This window comes from Canis aureus, chromosome 5, assembly GCF_053574225.1.
Source record: "Canis aureus isolate CA01 chromosome 5, VMU_Caureus_v.1.0, whole genome shotgun sequence".
In the NCBI taxonomy this organism is placed as follows: Eukaryota; Metazoa; Chordata; class Mammalia; order Carnivora; family Canidae; genus Canis; species Canis aureus.
Genome location: NC_135615.1, coordinates 43,524,634 through 43,545,472, shown reverse-complemented (window position 1 = coordinate 43,545,472; position 20,839 = coordinate 43,524,634). Strand labels below are relative to the sequence as shown.

General features: G+C 36.4%; 1 protein-coding gene across 2 annotated transcripts in view; it reads right to left on the bottom strand.

Annotated features, from left to right (window-relative positions):
- The window catches only part of MTREX (Mtr4 exosome RNA helicase), a 102,131-nt gene that overhangs the window by 340 nt on the left and 80,952 nt on the right, over window positions 1-20,839 (bottom strand). For both annotated transcript variants that reach the window (XM_077897813.1, XM_077897814.1), the window contains 5 exons: window positions 17,356-17,519; window positions 12,446-12,551; window positions 9,647-9,703; window positions 8,292-8,454; window positions 1,274-1,378 (listed from right to left, as the gene is read on the bottom strand). In XM_077897813.1, coding sequence (XP_077753939.1) covers window positions 1,274-1,378; window positions 8,292-8,454; window positions 9,647-9,703; window positions 12,446-12,551; window positions 17,356-17,519 — 595 coding nt within the window. The remainder of the gene's footprint in view (window positions 1-1,273; window positions 1,379-8,291; window positions 8,455-9,646; window positions 9,704-12,445; window positions 12,552-17,355; window positions 17,520-20,839) is intronic.

Genomic DNA, 20,839 nt, shown 5'->3' with positions numbered 1-20,839 from the left:
CTCCGGTCAGGTTTTAATACAACAATCCTGATGATACCAAACCCTACTGGTCTAAAACACAGGATGTCACAGCCACCTCTGAGAGCAGGGAAACTTAGAAACCAGACTCCTGCTCTTGTGACTCTAGACCCTGAAGTAGCCTGTGTCTGTGTGTGTGTGTGCAGGGGGCGTGCCGGTGTCTCAGGCTATGCACACACTCCTGAGGAAAGGACTAAACCGTCAAAAGTAGTCATTCAGTTGACCCAAAAGTATGAATTTTCAGCGTACATAGGAGACCCTGTATTTTCACTTACTATGTAAAACTCTTTCTGAACTGAGACAGGACAAACCTAAACTTTTTTGCACACCTCTTCTTAGGACACTTAACCAGCAGAAACCATTAGGTAGGGGTTGTGACTATAAGAGCAACTCACTCAGAGCCAAAAGGTGGCTGCTGTTCTTTGACAAGAAAAAGGGCTGTGAGTTACAACAGCAAATATTGAGACAGAACAAACTGTAAGCATGTTATATACTCCCTCCTGCCTCCTGCCCACTTCCATTGCTACCACCTTGGACTGGCTATCCTGGTTTTTTTTTTTTTTTCCCTCCTGGTCTCCCCACTTCTACCTTGCTATCTACAGGCTTCTCTACAATGCAACAGCAAGAATTGCCTTATAACATCCAAACCAGAGCACATCACTCCTGTGGTCAAAACCTCCAATCACTTCAGGAAGAAGCCGAGGCTGGGGGCTAACATGATCATCTCTTTTTTCCTTCCTACTACTCTACTCACTGTTCACTCGGCTCTAGCCACACTGGCCTCTTGCTGTTGCTTATGCTTCTCAGGCATACATGAGGAGCCTTAATACCATCTTCTGAGTGGAGGCCCTAGGTCTATCCCTCAATTCCTATTGTCTCGTCCTTTCTTTTCCTGTAGACTTATTACCACCTGAAGTATTTTAATTGTTGACTTGTTTATTGTATGTCTCCCCACGCTAAGCTCCATAAAGGCAGGGATTTGTGGGGTTTTTTTGTTCACTGCTGTTATCTGCTGGTGCTTAAAACCATGCCTGCAAATAGTGCACAATAAATATTTACAAATGCTTATGTATAAAATCTCAAAACTTTTTCCCAGAGACACTCAGAAATTCTGTTTAAATACTACTAGATGGCCCTCCATGACATTCTAAGGAAGAGGATCTGAAAAATCTCTTCCTACATAATGGCCAAGAACTCAAGGCTCAAAAGATCTGCCTTAAGTAACAGGAACAGAGCTTACATACAGGATACTGACCTTCTGCAAATTTGTTTTCCAGCTCAGTGTTTCCAATGGCTTTTGCTGCTTGACACATCTGTCGAAGCAGTTCTTCTAGGCGCCTCATACAACGAATTATGCTGCCTGTAAAGAAAAGGAAACAAATCATTTATAAAATGGAGATAACCAGGACAGTAGAACTTTTGTTAAGAGGCAAACCTAGGAGAACATGGGATGATTAGCTAGTAGTACTCTGAGGGACTTCCCATGCAGTAAATGAGGCAGCTGACTTGACTGGCTGCCTGAAAGGCACTATGAAGAATACAAAGGCAAAAAGTTGAATTTTCCATGCCTAATGGTAGAGAGTCCTGGATTTATTATAATGTGTGCCCCTCAAGTTATCTTTTACTAACAGTGGGGAGAGTTAACTCAAAGGAGAATGTAACTTGAGCTTTGATAAAGGAAAAAATAAAAGCCATTTGCCCAACAGAATCAGCATAATCCAGCAGCAAGTGCTCACGCAGAGCACCGTCTCTCCTGGTGCGACTATTCAAAAGCCAAAGATAATACCGCACAAGGGCCCACACCCCAAAGGACAACATTCCTGGCTGCAGAACCCACCTATGGGCCAGAGCAATGAGAACACAACGGTGCTATTTCATGTTAGGGGAGGTTTGTGAGAGGACACTGGTACTGAAGATCACCAACACACAGGTTACCTTAAAAGACAAACAGGGACAATACCCTTCCATCTCCTACAGATAGAATGTTCACCTACTTTCGATTGGGTTCACAAGAGTAGGCTGGGGGCACCAGGAATTAGAGGAAAAAAAAGACTAGAGGGGAGACCCAGGTTCTAGCCCACATTCTGCCACTGAGTAGTATTAGCTCTGGGATCTAGGCCCTTACTCCATCCATTCTCATTTCTAAGAAACACAATAATAATAAATACTATTTAAACAGTCTGCCTGCCCTCATTTCATGTCACTTGAGATAAATGTACAAATTTTGTTCTCAAGCAAAACTCTGAAGGACTACAAAGTCATGATATAGCCCTTTAGCCAAAATATTCAAAGTCCATAGGTTTCTTTTTTTTTTTTTTTTTTTGGTTGTCCTCTCATTAAAAGGTTCATAGAGTTCTGGGAGAAAACTGCAGCCCTCAAGTACAGCCTATTTCCACAACACAACTCTGTCACAATTATTTAGGACCTTAGCAAGGGTCTTTACTACATAGAGTAATAGCGATATGGCAACCAGAACAGAGACATAAATTCTGTAAAATCCGAACAATCACATACATACACATCTTATAATAACCCTGAGGACTTTATTGTATTACAGGAGAGTAAAGTTACTGATGTTTATAATGACACTTAGGCATCTAGGAAAGCAATGAGGCTGCATGTGTTTCAGGAAAGAAGGATGATGTTCAACATTTTCTGAGTGCTTGTTTTGTGGTAGGTCTGTAATACATATTTCATGTAAAACTTCTCATTTGACATCTACAATTTGACATGTACTGTCATTATCCTCATTTTACAAAGAGGGAAAAGAAGAAAGGGAAGTTGCATACATAACTTGACCATGGTCAGAGTGAGGAGTAAAGGATGGAAATCAGGATTTGAATCCAGACCAAAGATTCTAGAGCCCAAGCATAAAAACTGTATTATAGTACCTTGCAGAAATAAATATAATTTCTAGGAAATTTTCTTTAATAAATGTGTATTCCTTTATATATTTTAACATTTTATTTATTCATGAAAGACACAAAGAGAGAGAGGCAGAGACATGGGCAGAGGAGGAAGCAGGCTCCGTGCAGGGAGTTCAATGTAGGACTCGATCTCAGGACCCCCAGATCACGACCTGAGCCAAAGGCAGACACAACCACTGAGCCACCCAGGTGCCCCTATATAGTTCAACTTATAATTAGATTTAGTTTATACATTAAAAATCAGAAAATTCTGAATCTTTTGTTTTTAAAAAAGATTATTTGAGAGAGCGAGAATGCACGTATGTGCAAGTGGAGGGAAGGGCAAAGGAGAAGGAAAGGGAGAGAATCCTCAAGCAGACTTCCCGAGGAGCACAGAACCCGACATAGGGCTTGATGCTAGGCCCCTGAAATCATAACAGCCAAAACCATGAGTCAGCTGCTTAAGTGACGGAGGTACCCAGGTCCTATATATATATATATTTTATAAGATTTTTAGGCCTTACTCTAAAGCTCTTCATTTCTGTAAAAATTGGCAAGTAGGATGCAGTCAAATAAAGGAGTCTGTTTTGTGAATTTGGCAATCAGAAAGTCACTGGTGTCTTCTAGTAATTTCAGCAAACTACTGAATCAAGATGGAAATGGGGGGTACGAACTAAAGAGGGTCTGTCTATTCTCAATTACTCTTTCTGAGCCTGGCTATAAAAGGAATTCTTATTCCTTAGGATGAGGACAACAAAATACCTATTGCTCTTAACCACTACATTATGTTGGTAGCTGAAAAAGGTGTGTATGAAAACTATAAGCATATTTATATCCTAATACGGCAATATTGAGGAGGGTGCAGAAAAGAGTGGAGCAAGGCTCTGAGATTCAGAGCAATGGGGGAAGGGGCTATCCTCTGGAATGGAAAGCATAAGGTACATGAGTTTCTAGATAAAGAAGACAGGCCTAATGGTTTCTCCCTTTCCAATGATGCACAAGTGATCACCTACAAAGTAGGCGGCAGAGCTACAGTAGACGCCTGACATGCCATATCCACTGTCTCTTAAAGTAGAAAGACCAGGGATTACAGTTCAGCTGTGCCATTTACTAAGTGAGGGACTGTATTAGCAGTTAGGAGTGACTTCTTTGTGGGTGATAAGATTATAAAATTAAATAGTGATTATTGTTGTACAACTCTGAATACACTAAAAACCATTGAATAGTAAACCTAATTAAAAAGGGTGGATTTTATGGTCTGTGAATATCTCAATGTGAATTTTTCCAGAATGGTGATGTAAATCTGAGGTTAAAAAAGATCAATGACACTGAATTGCACATTTAAAATGGTGAATTAGGGCAGCCCCGGTAGCCGGTTTAGCGCCACCTTCAGCCCAGGGCGTGATCCTGGAGACCCAGGATCGAGTCCTGCATCGGGCTCCCTGCAAGGAGCCTGCTTCTCCCTCTGCCTGTGTCTCTGCCTCTCTCTCTCTCTCTCTCTCTGTGTCTCTTATGAATAAAATCTTTAAAAAATAAAAATAAAATGGTGAATTATATAATTACGTGTATTTTGTCACACACACACACAAAAGGTAGTGATTAGTCAGAATTCAATTTCGCTTCCTACACTAGCCCCTGGCCCATGACAACTACTTAATTTACTTCATCTTTATGGGTTTGTCTATCCCAGACATTTCATGTAAGTGGAATCCTACAATAAGGTTGCCTCTGGGTCTGCCTTTATTTTAACTCAGAACCTGTGTGTCCAAAGTTCATCTACATTTTAGCATTAATCAGTACTTCATTCCTCCTATAGCTAAATACTACATTACACTGACACACCACAATTTATTCACCCACTGATGGACATTCGGGCACACATGCAATCATCAGATTCATCTGGTGCTTGAACAGGACAGTATAATTTTCATTGAGGATGGAAAGCAACACCTTTCTCTGAACAGTGTTTCTACCTCCAGCTTTCTGGCATTTTACAAAGTGGTCCTCCATAGTTCATGTCTCGAATCTCACTTAATAAAGTTAAACTTTAACATCTAGGTGTTTTTAATGAGTCTGACCTGAGGTCAGGATCACAAATGTATTTTCCTGCAACTATCTACCACTTGATTCCAGCTCAGGCTAAATCCTTTCTGGAAGGCAGAGACTGCTGTTCATGATGCACCTAGTCCCTGATCCCCACTAGGGTCTCAGTATTATTCATCAAATGCGTAAGTATCAAGTACTAATTTCTACATAATTTAGTACTAAAATGTTGCCAAAAGTGGAAGAGAAATGATACATGTTAATAAATGGTTACTTTATTATTATTAGCAAAAGTATTTCTAAGAACAAATCCACTGGAAAATCCCTTAGGAGGCTGAGGTAGCCTGACTAAGGGAAGGGTAAAACTGCAAGCTGAAAGGTGTTTGAGAAGAGCATTTACTCAAAGCACCATGTGGGAATGCACTACATGGTAAAGTTTCAAGTGATAGCACATGTCATTAGGAGAGCTCCTGTGACAAAGTAAGTGAAAAGCAAGTCCTTCATGTGTAGTCAAGAGTACAATATTGTTTCTATAGAGATAGAAATAAAATTTAATGGCCCCTGAAAGCTTACAGTGGCTCTACTCTATGATTTAGACTGAAACCATAGGTTTGAACCTCTACAAGTACTGTTTTAAATTGTTCTTCCAACTTAGTTTGACAGAAATAAGCAGCAGCCACATTTTTATAATTTTTTCCAGGGTGATAACAGAGGAGATAATTACTTGTATGAAGTCTTCAAAATTCTTCAACTGAATCACAATATTAGCTCCTCTCTTGCAGTAGGCATCCCCTCAAACATACTGTGCCAGTTAATTTTGAAAAATACTTAAAACTACTTCTGGAGCTCATGACATGAAATGATCACTTATTTTCACAAAAAGAAAATTTATAATCTAACTGGAAACAAATATGGTTTGAGTGAAGGGAATTTTAAAGTTCCAATGCAATCATTTTCTGCCCATAAAAGTAAAGACACAATGTACTATGGGCTAGACCTCTGATTACAGTATTTTTCCAATTATATAAAGCACGTACAGCAACAAGATGAGGAGAGAATGGCTATTCTGAAATAGAAGAACTCAATAATAGCATGGTAAAAAAAGGGAGAGGCACATAGTATGATGGAAAAAGGAAACACTCTCCTATATAAATCAAGGTTCTTAGTTATTTTTTCGCTGTTTATGTTTTTAAGAGTTAATATATAGTCCATCCCAATTTTAGAAAAAGTGTAGCTAATATAATGGCACCCAGACCAGAAAACCATGGAAGATTACGCTGATGGTATCCTCAACTTCAAATTATAGTTACAAACTGAATTCCTCAGATTTTCCAACTTTGACTCCTCACGCAAAATGTGATATAGAAATAGCCTCAAGGAACTGAAAGGGGGGAAATCGATTTCAGGAATGCCAGTATGTTCTGGATAACTACAAACTCTCTTCAATATTAGCAGTTTCAGATCTCTTTCTCCATACTGTGCAAACTCTTCCATTTAAGTACAAAGAACAGAAAAAACAGTCCACAAAGATAATTTTATAGGCCTCCCTAAATATGCAGGTCTGTTGCTTCTTGATTTTTCTTCAAACTGTTCTCCACTATGAACCATTATTATGTCACTGTGTCTGCTTCTCAAAGAAGCAGATATTCTATAAATATGAGCTATTAACAAGTCTTAGAATTATTTAGGCAAGAACAGTCATTAGTTTCATCCTTATGTTCCAAAAAGATGCCAGACTGAAGAGTGGGGGTGCTGTATGTATGACTGCCTTTGCACCTTCATAACACACAAGCTGTTATATATGTACCTAGGTTCCTACAGGCAAAGACAGTGTACACAGTGAGCCAAATGTCGTGCTTCCCTCTTCTCATATCCTCAGCTATTGCTCTTCACCATGAACTATTACAGACCATCTTGCCACTCCTACAAGCATGAACTATCAGTGGATGGACATGGTACAATCTAGGTTAGCATTTGAGAAGTCTCTAGGTGATCCAAAATTAAAGGATAAAGCATTATATGGTGCTTAAAGTTATCAACTATTATGTGACTTGTAATCACAGAGGCCGGGGCTCAAATCATAGTGCCATCATATTCCACACCTCCATCACCTTGGGCAAATTATTTACTTTTTAAAAACTCAGCTTCCTTGTGCAAAGTAGAAATAGTATCTATGGGCAGCCCGGGTGGCTCAGCGGTTTAACGCTGCCTTCGGCCCAGGTCATGATCCTGGAGACCCGGGATCGAGTCCCATGTCGGGCTCCCTGCATGGAGCCTGCTTCTCCCTCTGCCTGTGTCTCTGCCTCTCTCTCTCTGTCTCTCATGAATAAATAAATAAAATCTTAAAAAAAAAAAAAAAGAAAAAAAAAAAAAAAAAGAAATAGTATCTACCCTAAGCTGCCATTTTGGTGATTGATTACATCTAAATTATATAAAGTGCTTATTGCACAGTGCCTGGCACACAGTAGTCACTTAATAAACCTTAAATCCCATGAAGTTCAATGTCATAGTTGAAAATTTTAATATTCTACTGCAGATATGTTTGACCTATGCATCATAAAAACCCATGATTCATAAATTCAGTAATCTCTTAGTCTTTAATACTATCAGTTGAAAAGCCTGTAATACTGATGTGTCAAAAATAGAATTTTTCTTAAAATACAGCTACAAATAATAGCATTTTAAATATTCTTATAATAATTTCTGAAATCCAAACTCATTTAATTTTTAAAGAGTTCAATGTAAATATCCAATTTGGTAAATATCATTCACCATTATAAATTTCTATATAAGCCAATCATTTTGAAATAAATAAAACATTTTAAAAATGGTCTTCTTTAGATATTGTGGGTTTTTTTTTTTTGCTTTTTATAATGATTATTTCTTTTATTTCCCTCTGCCTTTCTTTTTTCATTTAAAATTTCTCTTCAGTTGAGTAACAATTATTCTTCAGTCTTTTAAAATTCTGCTCATTAATTGATTCATGCTTAAGTAATCTCACTGAAGCCAAGTCTGTTATTAGAAATGCAGTGATGGACAGCATTTTCAGCTCTGCTGTCTTTTAGTGGAATTAATATAGTAAGCCTTTAGATAACTGCCAAGAGATTAAAAAAACTGACACAAACGTAACTTACTAGGATCATCTGTGATGACATTACCATTCCAATTTATTACCAAAAACTACAAATAATGTATTATTCTTGTTTAGTTAAAACAATGCCATCCTAACTAAGTATATTTTTGTATCAGAAAGGAACGTATATATATATATATATATATATAGAGAGAGAGAGAGAGAGAGAGAGAGAGAAAATTTAAACATACCTTCGAAGACATCTGTCATTTTGCAGATATGGGCAAATGTAGCGCCTGTTGCCCAGGTATATACTACATCCATTAAGTGAGGTTTGAATGAGTTTAGGTAAGTTTCCTCATCAATCTCCAGTTTGGCTTCTGCCGAAACTTTTGCAATTCTTTTAGCACATTCCTTTGAAAACAGAAGATTACTTTACATTTCTTACTTCTTACTTATAATCTCCCCTGTACTTGTTTTCTTTAGGTTCCCAGAGCCAAAATTCCACAAGGTCCCTTTTTCTTCCTAAATGTCCACAGCTTGGATATTCTGTGCTTCTAAGTCGTGACAGTGGCCTTCCACTGTAGTTGTTTCCCCAACTGTAATGTTTCCCCAATTACAATGAAGTAATTAAGAAAAATTTATCAAAAGCATGATTTTCATCCAGTGAAACGTTTTCTATATAAAAAAATAGAAACTCTTCATTAAAATCATTTAAGAGTAGCATTTAACTAATCTCTAAGTATTTCATTAACAACAACCAAAAAACCCCAAAGATGTCAGTAACAAAACAGATTTAGAAAACCACAAATCCTATGGCAAAATAATATTTTTCCCCAATAATGCTTTAAGAAATAGAAATCTTATTTTTTCCCCTCACAATGATATATTCAGATTCACTCTTTTCTCCTTGGTAATATAAAAGGTCAAAACCACCTAGTCCCTTGTAAATTCCTCCAGTTCTGAAAGTTTAAATTTCTTAGTAATAAGGAATATTAAATGTTCCACTGAAAAGGCTCTTTTTATGATACACTTTTCTTCTCTTGCAGTGTCATATAGTTCATCTTTCCCTGTCGTGCTAATGTTGAAAACAGATAAAATCAGTTCATCTTAAGAAAATCATAAAACACACAAATTCATTATTATAAACTACTGGGGCTTTGAGGACCCAGGAATAATTAATTTCTTAGAATAAAACATTTTAAAACCTTATTGTAAACAAGAACATACAAAGAATTAAGCTAACTAATCCTAGTTCATCAACATGCCATTCTTAATATCAAAGAAAACAATGCAGGCACTGAGTTGTTGATATTGCCTATCAACATTATGTAGGTGTTAACTCTGTACTCAATAATTCAATACAATTTATCACACTGGTAGGGGAGAATGTTTAATTATTAAAGTAAAAAAAGCACAAATGATGTTACCAACATAGAATAAATGACAAGACAAAAAAAATTAATAAATGACAAGACTAACATCAAGTAACATTTAATCTTGAAGGAAGTGGTCTCTGTGGAATAATAAACACTAGGATAAGACTGTTAAAAATGTTCATTTTACATGTACTATTCATAAAATATGCATTTCAAAATATTCCTACCTGCATTTGACGAAGTGGTCCTGCTAACTGCTCTGTTAATTTGGGCATCTCACTAGACTATGAAAGAAAAGGATATAAAAACCTAAGTTTTAAATGCAGTATATACTTTCTGCTGCAACAAAGAAAACAAAGTTTTCATGATATCCATCACTGTCAAATTATAAGACCTTAGTTATTAGCATTTACAGTTTTTAATGACCTTAATTGATATAAATGAAATTACCACTCCTTTTATCCTAAATTATATTATTACATTTCAGAGGAAAATATTACATAGCTAAATTTACAATTTACCAGTTATTTTCTGTGGCCACATATGGACTGTAGGGAGAACAAATATTATAAACATCCATAGTTTAGTTACATCAAAATTATTATAAACTATTTTATTACAGTTTGACTTTGAAATGATTTTGGCTCCTAGGCAACTCTCTCACTCTGTGGAAACTAAAAATTTGGCATAAGAACATTAAAAGTAGTACCATCAATTTTTATTTTACCCAGATATTTCTACGTCTCTAACAAAGTAGGAGAAACTTAAAGTTTAACCTGAGCTAGTGTTCTTAATATCACCTTCCCACTAGTAAAAGATTTGTCAGTTCTCAGAATAATAGGAGTTTCAGGTACTACTATACTAACTGGGCAAATAAACTTAGATAAGGGGCTTGGATTTTTATGTGTTGGTCTCCTACTCTGTCAAAAAGAAATAAAAGGTCAGATCCTCAAAACCCATTCTATTGTGACTAAAGATAGTATTTGTGAACAAAGTCTGACAAAAGTAGCCTTACACAAAAATAAAATTATTACAAGAATGTATGCATGTGTGAGACAGGATTTAAATTATAGGTAAAACTTCTTAAAAAGATATTATAGGTTAGTTGCAACTGTTATGTCTTTATTTTAAGCATCAGTATTTAGACAGGACTGGTTTTGTTTTACCTATTATATGTATATTATGCAATAAAATAATGACTTAGGTTCTGTATTATTCCTGTCCCCAAAAAACAAAACAAAAAACCATGATGCATGAATGAAAAAACAAAACAAAATGGACACAATGAACTCAATTTCTCAGTTTGTGAACTCAAGACTATTTAACATCTTAGATTTTGTGTCCATTCACAGTTAATGGTTACTGACCACTTCCCTAGGCTCGTCAATGTAAACAGAAGCCACTGGTCCTGACATAAGCAAGCTAAGTGTGATTTCACCAATCCTTTGCCACCAGGAGTGTTTACAGTTCGTTCCTTCATCTCTCCGTTAAGTCTCAATTCAAATTTCACTCTCTTGATGAGGCCTTTACTAATCACTTTATTTAAAATAGTAACCCTATCCCAATGATTTCAATCTGTCTCCTTCTGATTCACTTTCCTCCAAAACCTTCTTCACCATTTGACAAAAATCTGTGTGTACTTTATTTCTTTATTGTTTACCTTCATCTACTAGCATATAAATATCAGGAAGGCAAAAAATTTCTGCTGTATCTCTGGTGCCCAGATCTGGGCATTGCACACATGGATTTTAAATAAATATTTGTAGTTAGTTGACATTTATACTCTAAAGATCATCATCTTTAAATTACTTTTAATGATATAAAAAATGCAAGGACACAGTTTTAGGAAGAACACATTTCTAAAAAGAAGTTAATATATTAAGCAGACTTTTTCATATTTATAACAAGTACCTTACTATGTTTAACCTTTCCATCTGGCTAGAAAACATTCTTTAAAAAGTATCAACAAAATTCCATGTCACTTTTAGTATAATTTTCCATCTTGATGTTGAAAGGCACCACCATAAGAATTGATGATACATATAACACAGTGTGGTTTCACTGAACAAATCTTAATTAACCACATATAGTGACATCTTGCCCACAAATTTCAGAATTATGGTTTGGTTAAGCACACTCCTTTGAAGAAGTAACATACTTGGGCTCTCAGAAAATAGAAATTTTATAGTGCCACATAAAAAAAAAAAAGAAATTAGCTATAAGACACAGGCAGAAGAGCATCACTCCCCAAATCATCTTCAAATCTTAGGGCTTTTCAAAGAGAATTTGACAAATATTTTTTAAAGATTTTTATTTATTCATTTGAGATAGAGCAGAAGTGGGAGTGGGAGAAGTAGACTCCCTGCTGAGCTGGGAGCCTGATATAGGGCTCAATTTCAGGATTTGGAGATCATGACCTGAGCCAAAGGCAGACAGATGCTCAACCGCTGAGCCACCCAGGCGTCCCTTCAGGTTTTGAAGAGCTGCTGATAGTGAATTGACTACTTTAATGAAAAAAATTACTGCAAAACCAGCAGTGAGAATCCTACAGCCTCTACCTCAAACCTCACCTATGACCAAGTAAGACTTCAGCTGCTTGGAGAATCAGTTGCTTCATGGTTGTTCTCCATTACTGGGAGGAGTGATACTAATTTAACCTCACTATCCCCTTTTATTTTCAGTCTTTTGCCTAATTTTATTTTCATTCATTCATCCTTTTCTTTCTAGGACTATCTGATCAGACCAGGTCTTCAAACAATACATTGAGTAACAGAACAAATTTAAAGCTTGGAATATGGTTAATGATGACTATCCACCAAAAAAATCTTATTTCATTCTCCTTTCTGATAATATGTATTTAATTATTTAATACATTCTTACTATATTTGTATTAAGGATAGTGATTTCTAATTAACATTATCCATAATATGTAAATATGAAACATTTTTGTAATTAAAATATCCATATTAAAATTAAATTACAGGATATGTGAATTAATAAGGTACATTAAAAATCTATTAACTCACATTCTCTTGAAACACAAAGCAGCTCAGGAGTGCCGTTGCCTGTTCTGCAGACAGGTCATTGAAAAGGCCATTAAACATCATCTCAGTTAAAAGGAGTTCATCAGCACTAGACCACCACAAAAAAAAAAGAGCAATTTTCAAATGTCATAATATACAAATACAAAAGGTATACACACATGCTTAAAATGTACAAAGTTTTTAAGAGGATTTTATTTATTTGAGAGAGAGAATGGATAAGAGGAAGGAGGGTTAGAGGAGAAGTAGACTCCTGCCGAGCAGGGAAGCCCGATGAGGGACTCAATCCTAGGACTCTAGGATCATGACCTGAGCAGAAGGCAGATACTTAATGGACTGAGACACCTAGGTACCTTGAAATGTATAGTTTTTTTTTTTAAATGTATAGTTTTTAAATAAAATCTATTATTTGACCATGAGAAGTTATCAATGAGGAATAACAAAGATTTATTTAAGAAAATGGCAGGCCTTATACTTTCCAATGTATCAATAATAAATGTAAAATGGTTATTTCATGTAAAAATCCCATTCTAGCAAACACCAAAATGCAAATGGTTTACTGAAATAAAGAGCTACTATTTCTTAACTATCAGTTTACTTTTATAAAAATCATCACTACTTTTTCTCTGGGTTCAAGGATCAATTTAATTGTTTTTAAGCTGTATAAAAAATAATTTATAAAACAAAGGGATAATAAAAACCAATTTCATTAGAAATCTTAATAAAGACACACACTGCATTCCCAGTGCTGAGAACATATATACCAAATGGCCAATGGCTTTAAATGCAACTAATTGCTGCTAATCAACTGTTATCCATGAATCTGGATTATACCCATATAAGTAAGTTCAATTCCAAATTTCAAATACATCTCCAATAGGTACTAGCTTATCACTTTTAAAAAAGTTTTTATTTATTTATTCATGAGAGACACACAGAGAGGCAGAGACATAGGCAGAGAGAGAAGCAGGCTCCCTATGGGGAACCTGATGTGGGACTTGATCTCAGAACCCTGGGATCATGACCTGAGCCAAAGTCAGATGCTCCACCACTGAGTCACCCAGATGCCCCGATACTAGCTTATCATTACTTCTGTTTTTCTCCTGCACTTAACACTATCAAAACATACTACTGACTGTAGATTTTAAATTTATCTCTTTTAGGGATGCCTGGGTGGCTCAGCAGTTGAGTGTCTGCCTTCGGCTCAGGACATGATCCTGGAGTCCCGGAATCGAGTTCCGCATCAGGCTCCCTGCATGGAGCCTGCTTCTCCCTCTGCCTGGCTCTCATGAATAAATAAATAAAATCATAAATCAATCAATCAGTCAATCAATCTCTTTTAAAGTGTAAGCTTATCCTTTTTTTTTGATTCCTACTACCCTTAAAAAGTTTTACAAATTGTAATCCTGATGAAGAGGAAGGCCATCCTTTTTGCTCTATAATTGTACATTTTCATATTCAGGTTTGTATTACCCAACAGATTTTTAAAAATCTCCCCATCTTGTTCTTACCAATTTCCTTGTATTTACAATTGTATTTGACCGCTTATAAACCATACCAATGACAATTTAGCAAACAAATCATAAAAGATAAGACTACTATAATAAGTCCTTATAAAATGGGATGGGCCAAGTGTTTAGCACAAAATATTACATAACTCCTGCCTGTTGAACAGAAAGGAAAGTAAAAGAATAAGAATCTTAAAACTAAAAAAAAAAAAAAAAAAAAAAAGAATCTTAAAACTTTCCTTTTGTCCTTAGAGATATATTATTCACTCACTGATTCTTGAGTTTGAGAATTACCTACAATTTTGCTTTTACGATTAATTTCATCATCATCACGTTGTCTTCTGATTTGTGTAATAATTGCAAAATATCTCTCCTGTTTTCTCTTTGCCATCATGGGTGGAAAACAAAAAATTCTGAATTCTCAACTGTGTTCAATGGAAGCTACAAAAGACTACAAATATAGTGTTTCTAGATTTCTATAATCAAGGTTCCACAATATTTATAAAAGGGTTTAAAAAAATCCATTTGAAAAAAAAACAAAAACCCATTTGGTAATTGTGAGGGTGTTACCTCTATTTAAAAAAAAAAAAAATACAAGTAAACTTTATTTTTTTATTTCTAAAAAAGTCATGACCATCAATCTTTTTTTTTTTTTTTTTTTAAGATTTTATTTATTTATTCATGAGGCAGGCAGAGACACAGGCAGAAGGAGAAGCAGGCTCCCTGCAGGGAGCCCAATGGGGACTCAATCCCAGGACCCCAGGATCACGACCTGAGCCAAAAGGAGATGCTCAACCGCCGAGCCACCCAGGTGCCCCTATCAATCTTTATAGTTTTAGCTACTCAAAAATAATAAAGTAAAAAATTAAATTTGGGCTGATGGTAAAATGAGAGTTAAGTAAAGCAAAGAGGACAATACAAGTAAGGCAAGACTACTTCAAGGAATTACATATTACTATATACACACCAGTAAGGTGCGAGGCAGACAAGAAAGATAATCACACGGGGGATCCCTGGGTGGCTCAGCGGTTTAGCGCCTGCCTTTGGCCCAGGCGCGATCCTGCAGTCCTGGAATCGAGTCCCGCATCGGGCTCCCGGCATGAAGCCTGCTTCTCCCTCTGCCTATGTCTCTGCCTCTCTTCTCTCTCTCTCTCTCTTTCTCCCTCTCTCTGTGACTATTATAAATAAACAAATAAATCTTTTAAAAAAAAAAAAGAAAGATAATCACAGGAGAGTGATCTAACAGGTTATACAGGTAATTGTGCAAATATCAAGTTGAAGAGCTTAAAATAAGACTGGAGAAATTCACAGCAAGTTTCACAAGATCTAGGAAAAAATATGTAGGAATTAGGATTTGCAGTGGGAGTGAGGAAAAGGTCAGGCTAAGCGTTTAAAGAAACAGTGTGGGATGTGGCTAGAAAGGAAAGGCCAACAACACACTAAATTATGGAATTTATTCTAAAAGCAATAGGGGGAAAAAAAAGCAATAGGGAATAACTGAAAGACTTTTACCAAAAGAATGAAATGATAGGATCTGTACTGTGGAAAGAATACTGAGAAAGTATAAAGTATAGGTTATACTCAAGACAGGAGATCCAAAAATGACAGCTTCTGCCATGCTCTGGCAAGAAATACTGAAGGCATATTAGTGGGAAGAGTTAAAACAGCACAGAGGTAGAGGAAACACTCAGGAAGATGAAAGAGAGAGAGAGTGAAGGGGAGGAGTCTAGGATGACTCCCAAGTTTTTGCTGTTAGTGGCTGGGTCTTAATTTAGAAAGAAAGAGATCAGATGGAGAAGCAAATACTGGGGAAAATTAACATACTTGCATATGTGATACTGTTCTATCTCTCTAAAGTCTTATTTTAGAATAAAATCAATACTATCATCCCAAGACTCAATCCAGCTACAGATACCTAAGAGAAGATTTCTTTGTTGATTGTTAAATACTGTATAATATTACAAAGAAATAATTCCAGTAACATTAATTCTGGCATTTGAATTAGTAAACCAGTGCTGTGGTCTAGCTTTAGATCTAGACCTGGGTAAATTATTAACCTTATGATGCCTACAACTCTTTAATTACAAAGTAGGAAGCAGGTTTAAGGAAAACTAGAAGCCAAAGCACCAAATCTAACTTGAACAAATGATACATCTGGTTCACACAGTGACTAAAAAAGTAATTCTGAATTAGTTTGTGAACAATTAAAAAACCAAGGGATTTCACCTAAAATTCTGGATTTTTGGCTTTTCTAAATTGAAAAATCTGTTATCACATTATTCTGTAATAATTGGGGCTGGGTAGTTGCTGCCCCCTTTTGGTGGCCAAGAATTGTTCTGGTTACCACATTGTTTCCTTCTGGCCCCTGTTAGACATGAGTTCTTAACATCCAAACTAAACAATCAACAAGTATAATACGAATAAGTCTTCCCCAGAAATGTCTAAAACCATATACAAGGCCTATAATTCTCCAACCCATCCAATATAGGGCCATGGTAAAAACACAAGAAACTGCTGCAAAAAACATCTTTAATGAACTAAATGAGAATAATGGTTATAACTATGGACAAAACAAGAATTCTCTTCAAGCTAATGGAAATCACATGGGATCCTGAGCCAGAACCATTCAATAGGCCCTTCCTGAATTTCTGACCCACAGAAACCACAAGAATAAAATGACTGCTGTGGTTAATTAATTTAGTTTTAAGGTTATTTGCAGTATGTCAAAAGATCACCAAAATAGTATCTTAAATTCAAGTTTTGTGCTATGTCCTATAAAATGCTGTGCTGTAATTCCCTTAGCCCAAGACTTTTTTTTTTTTTTTTTTTTAATTCATGATAGACATAGAGAGAAAGAGAGGCAGAGACACAGGCAGAGGGAGAAGCAGGCTCCATGCTGGGAGCCCAACGCAGGACTCATCCCAAGACTCTAGGATCGCGCCCTGGGCCAAAGGCAGGCGCCAAACCGCTGAGCCACCCAAGGATCCCCAGTCCAAGACTTTTTAATAACATCTCCTATACATATAGGATAATGGTTATCAGACTAAGTTTAAAGTGGGAAAATGTTCATAACTGAAAAAGAATTAAGAATACAAAATCTTGTATAAACGAAGATCACAAATATGTAAAAAATACACAATGCATTAAAATAAAAAGGAAATATATCAAAATGCTAATTGCATTGGTCTTAAATAGTGAAATGGAAGAGATTTTTTAAAATTCTCTTTTTCTAGTTTCTCAATTTCATTATCAAAAACTCTATTTACTATGTAAGGTATTTTACAAACTTTGTATTTTTAAGATAGCTCTTTTTTTCTGAAAGATTTATAGCCTTCATATAGAAACAGTCTCTCATTTTAAAATCAGTTTTCTAGAACCAGGTTTTACCTGCTTATCTCACAAGCCACTCGTCCTTTCATCTCTATGACATCAGAAGAAGTAGCAAATCCCAACCTTCTTAAAACACGTTTGCGACATTTGAGCTCATCCATTTGTAGGACAGTTCTTGCTTTCTTTAGTTCTCGCTTTGCAGATTTAATATCAATTGCAATCTGAAGTATAAAGAAAGTTCAATAAAGTTCTTTAGTTCTCGCTTTGCAGATTTAATATCTATTGCAATCTGAAGTATAAAGAAAGTTCAATAAAGTAAAATGAGATTCACATAATGAAATAAAAAATATTTATAAAAGGTTTTAATTATCTGAGAGAAAATGTGCATATGAGTGGGGGAAGGGGCAGAGAGAGAATCTCAAGCAGACTCCACAGTGAGTGCAGAGCCCAACTTGGGGCTCAATCCCAACTCCGAGACCATGAGCCGAGCAAAAACTAAGAGTCAGATGCTCAACCAACTGAGCCACCCAGGCTCCCCAAAAGATATTTAATAAGGATACCTTACAGGTTCACCTGGAATTTCTTACTTCTGTAGGATATTACACAAGAGGAATGATATATTTGTAGTATTAAATACTAGCAAAATGTTAAATATATGGAAATATAAAACCCATTTTAAAAATTTAATGCAAAGCAGGGAGATTTAAGAGTTGTTAAAAGTTTAAGAAGTTGGAACAGAGCATGGTTCTGGCTTAAATGAGGAGCAAGGAGGAAGGAAGGTCTAGAAGGAGGTGTGAGTTGAATAGCCATCAGCTAGATGAGGTAACCTGCTGGAGGTTAAAAAAGTCAGTGGTAAATTAGGATAGGTTCTCCCACACAAGATTTGGCAATTGATCACTTCCAAAGCATTATCAGTTCCAGGTTTTCATCCTTAGGAAATTAGGGAATAAGAGTTAAAGAACAGGAAAGATAAGGGTACATGAATCTTATCTCTTGGCTACCAATATTTCCCTCATAATGTCCTGAAATGCATTTCTTCTCTTTGCCTTCTAATTCTATCATGAGGGGATCCCTGGGTGGTTCAGTGGTTTAGCACCTGCCTTTGGCCTGGGGCGTGATCCTGGAGTCCCGGGATCGAGTCCCACGTCAGGCTCCCTGCATGGAGCCTGCTTCTCCCTCTACCTGTGTGTCTTTGCCTGTCTCTCTCTCTCTCTCTCTCTCTCTGTCTCTCAGGAATAAATAAATAAAATCTGTAAAAACAAAACAAAACAAAAAAACCCACACACATTATAATAAAATAAAATTATTGTATATTGAAACTGCCAAAGCTGGAAATGGCTTTAACCAAGAGAATAGGTTTTTATTCTACACTCTAAAAGGAAAATGTAAAAAAAAATAAATAAATAAAAAATAAAATAAAATAAAATAAAATAAAATAAAAATAAAAGGAAAATGTATTTTTAGGTCATCTTCCAGAATGGATGAATTTTAAAATTCAGCTTATCAGTAAATACTACATACCTTCCAAATGGTACAAGAATATATAGTACAACAATAAGAAAACACTAAATTCCTAAAGTTGAGGCTTGACGTTCAGAAAACGTCAAAAAAACACTGATAAAAAAAATTTTTTAGGGATTCATAGGATGAAATTCAAAGACTCTGGGATTTTGCATATGATTTATTAGGCTTCCACAGAGGAGCAGAAATGATAAAGGCAACGACAGTCGTCAATAATGGTATTTACTGACAGCTAATTATGTACTCTGTTTCTGGTGCTTTATTTCACTTAATTTTTATAGCAATTGTGTAAGGTAGGTAACTAATACTAAATCTGAATTTTACCAAGATAAAAATCTAAGACAGAGAGATTACTAAATAAACTGGTCAAGATCAGAGCTAGTGAATAATAAAGATGGGATTCAAAACCACTGTCAGCCTTCAGAATCTAATCTCTTAGTGATTATTTATATTGCTATGAATAAATGTGTCGTCCTAATGCTATAAGGATAAGAACGCTTTCTATGCTAGACAACTCTCGGCTACCTAGCATAACTCATCAAGTCTATTAGAAAAAAAAAAAGTTTTCTAAAGTTTCCTTGATTGAGGATGAGGAGAGCAGAAGATTGCGCTAAGTACTCAGAGGTATATAAAATTTACTGGTTAGTAGTAGAGGGCACATCTTGAAGACTTTTTTCCCCTCAATAATTTTTATTGAAATGTATTTTGGATATACGGAGTTAAACAAAAATATTATTAAAATTAATTTCATTTCAGGACACCTGAGTGGTTCAGTGGTTGAGCGTCCGCCTTCGGCTCAGGGCATGATCCTGCAGTTCTGGGATGGAGTCCCGCATCGGGCTCCTGCATGGAGCCTGCTTCTACTCCCTCTGCCTATGTCTCTGCCTCTCTCTCTTTCTCTCACGAATAAACAAATAAAATCTTAAAAAAAATTAATTTCATTTCTTTCCACTTTTTTTTTTTTTTAATTTTTATTTATTTATGATAGTCACAGAGAGAGAGAGAGAGAGGCAGAGACACAGGCAGAGGGAGAAGCAGGCTCCATGCACCGGGAGCCCGATGTGGGATTCGATCCCGGGTCTCCAGGATCGCGCCCTGGGCCAAAGGCAGGCGCCAAACCGCTGCGCCACCCAGGGATCCCTCTTTCCACTTTTTAAAATGTGGTTACTTTAGAATTTAAAATTACATATGTGGCTTACATTATATTTCTATTAGATGATGGTATTTTGGATCTTTTCCTAAACATTTTATTTAAAAAAGTTTTTTTAAAAAAAATTCATTTTATTTATTTGACAGAGAAAGAGCACAAGCAGGTGAAGAAACAAGCAGAAGGAGAGGGAGAAGCAGGCTCCCCAAGGAGCAGGGAGCCCAATGCAGGTCTTGATCCCATGCTTAAGTGACTGAGCCATTCAGGTGCCACAACCTCATTTTTTTTTTTAAATATATATTTTTAAATTTTTATTTATTTATGATAGTCACACAGAGAGAGAGAGAGAGAGGCAGAGACACAGGCAGAGGGAGAAGCAGGCTCCATGCACCGGGAGCCCGACGTGGGATTCGATCCCGGGTCTCCAGGATCGCGCCCTGGGCCAAAGGCAGGCGCTAAACCGCTGCGCCACCCAGGGATCCCCATTTTTTTTTTTTTTAATTTTTTATTTACTTATGATAGTCACAGAGAGAGAGAGAGAGAGGCAGAGACATAGGCAGAGGGAGAAGCAGGCTCCATGCACCGGGAGCCCGATGTGGGATTCGATCCCGGGTCTCCAGGATCGCGCCCTGGGCCAAAGGCAGGCGCCAAACCGCTGCGCCACCCAGGGATCCCCCCCATTTTTTTTTTAATGTCCATTTGGTCTTCTATGATATGGATATGTATAAGTCATACATCTAATTCCCTATTGATAAGACTGAGGTTATTTTTATATTCATTTGCTTTTTCAGACAATGCTACAAGAACTTGCTTGTACTACCTCACTTCGTGGAGTCTCAATTCCTAGAAGCAGGAAAACTTGGTCAGAAGGTG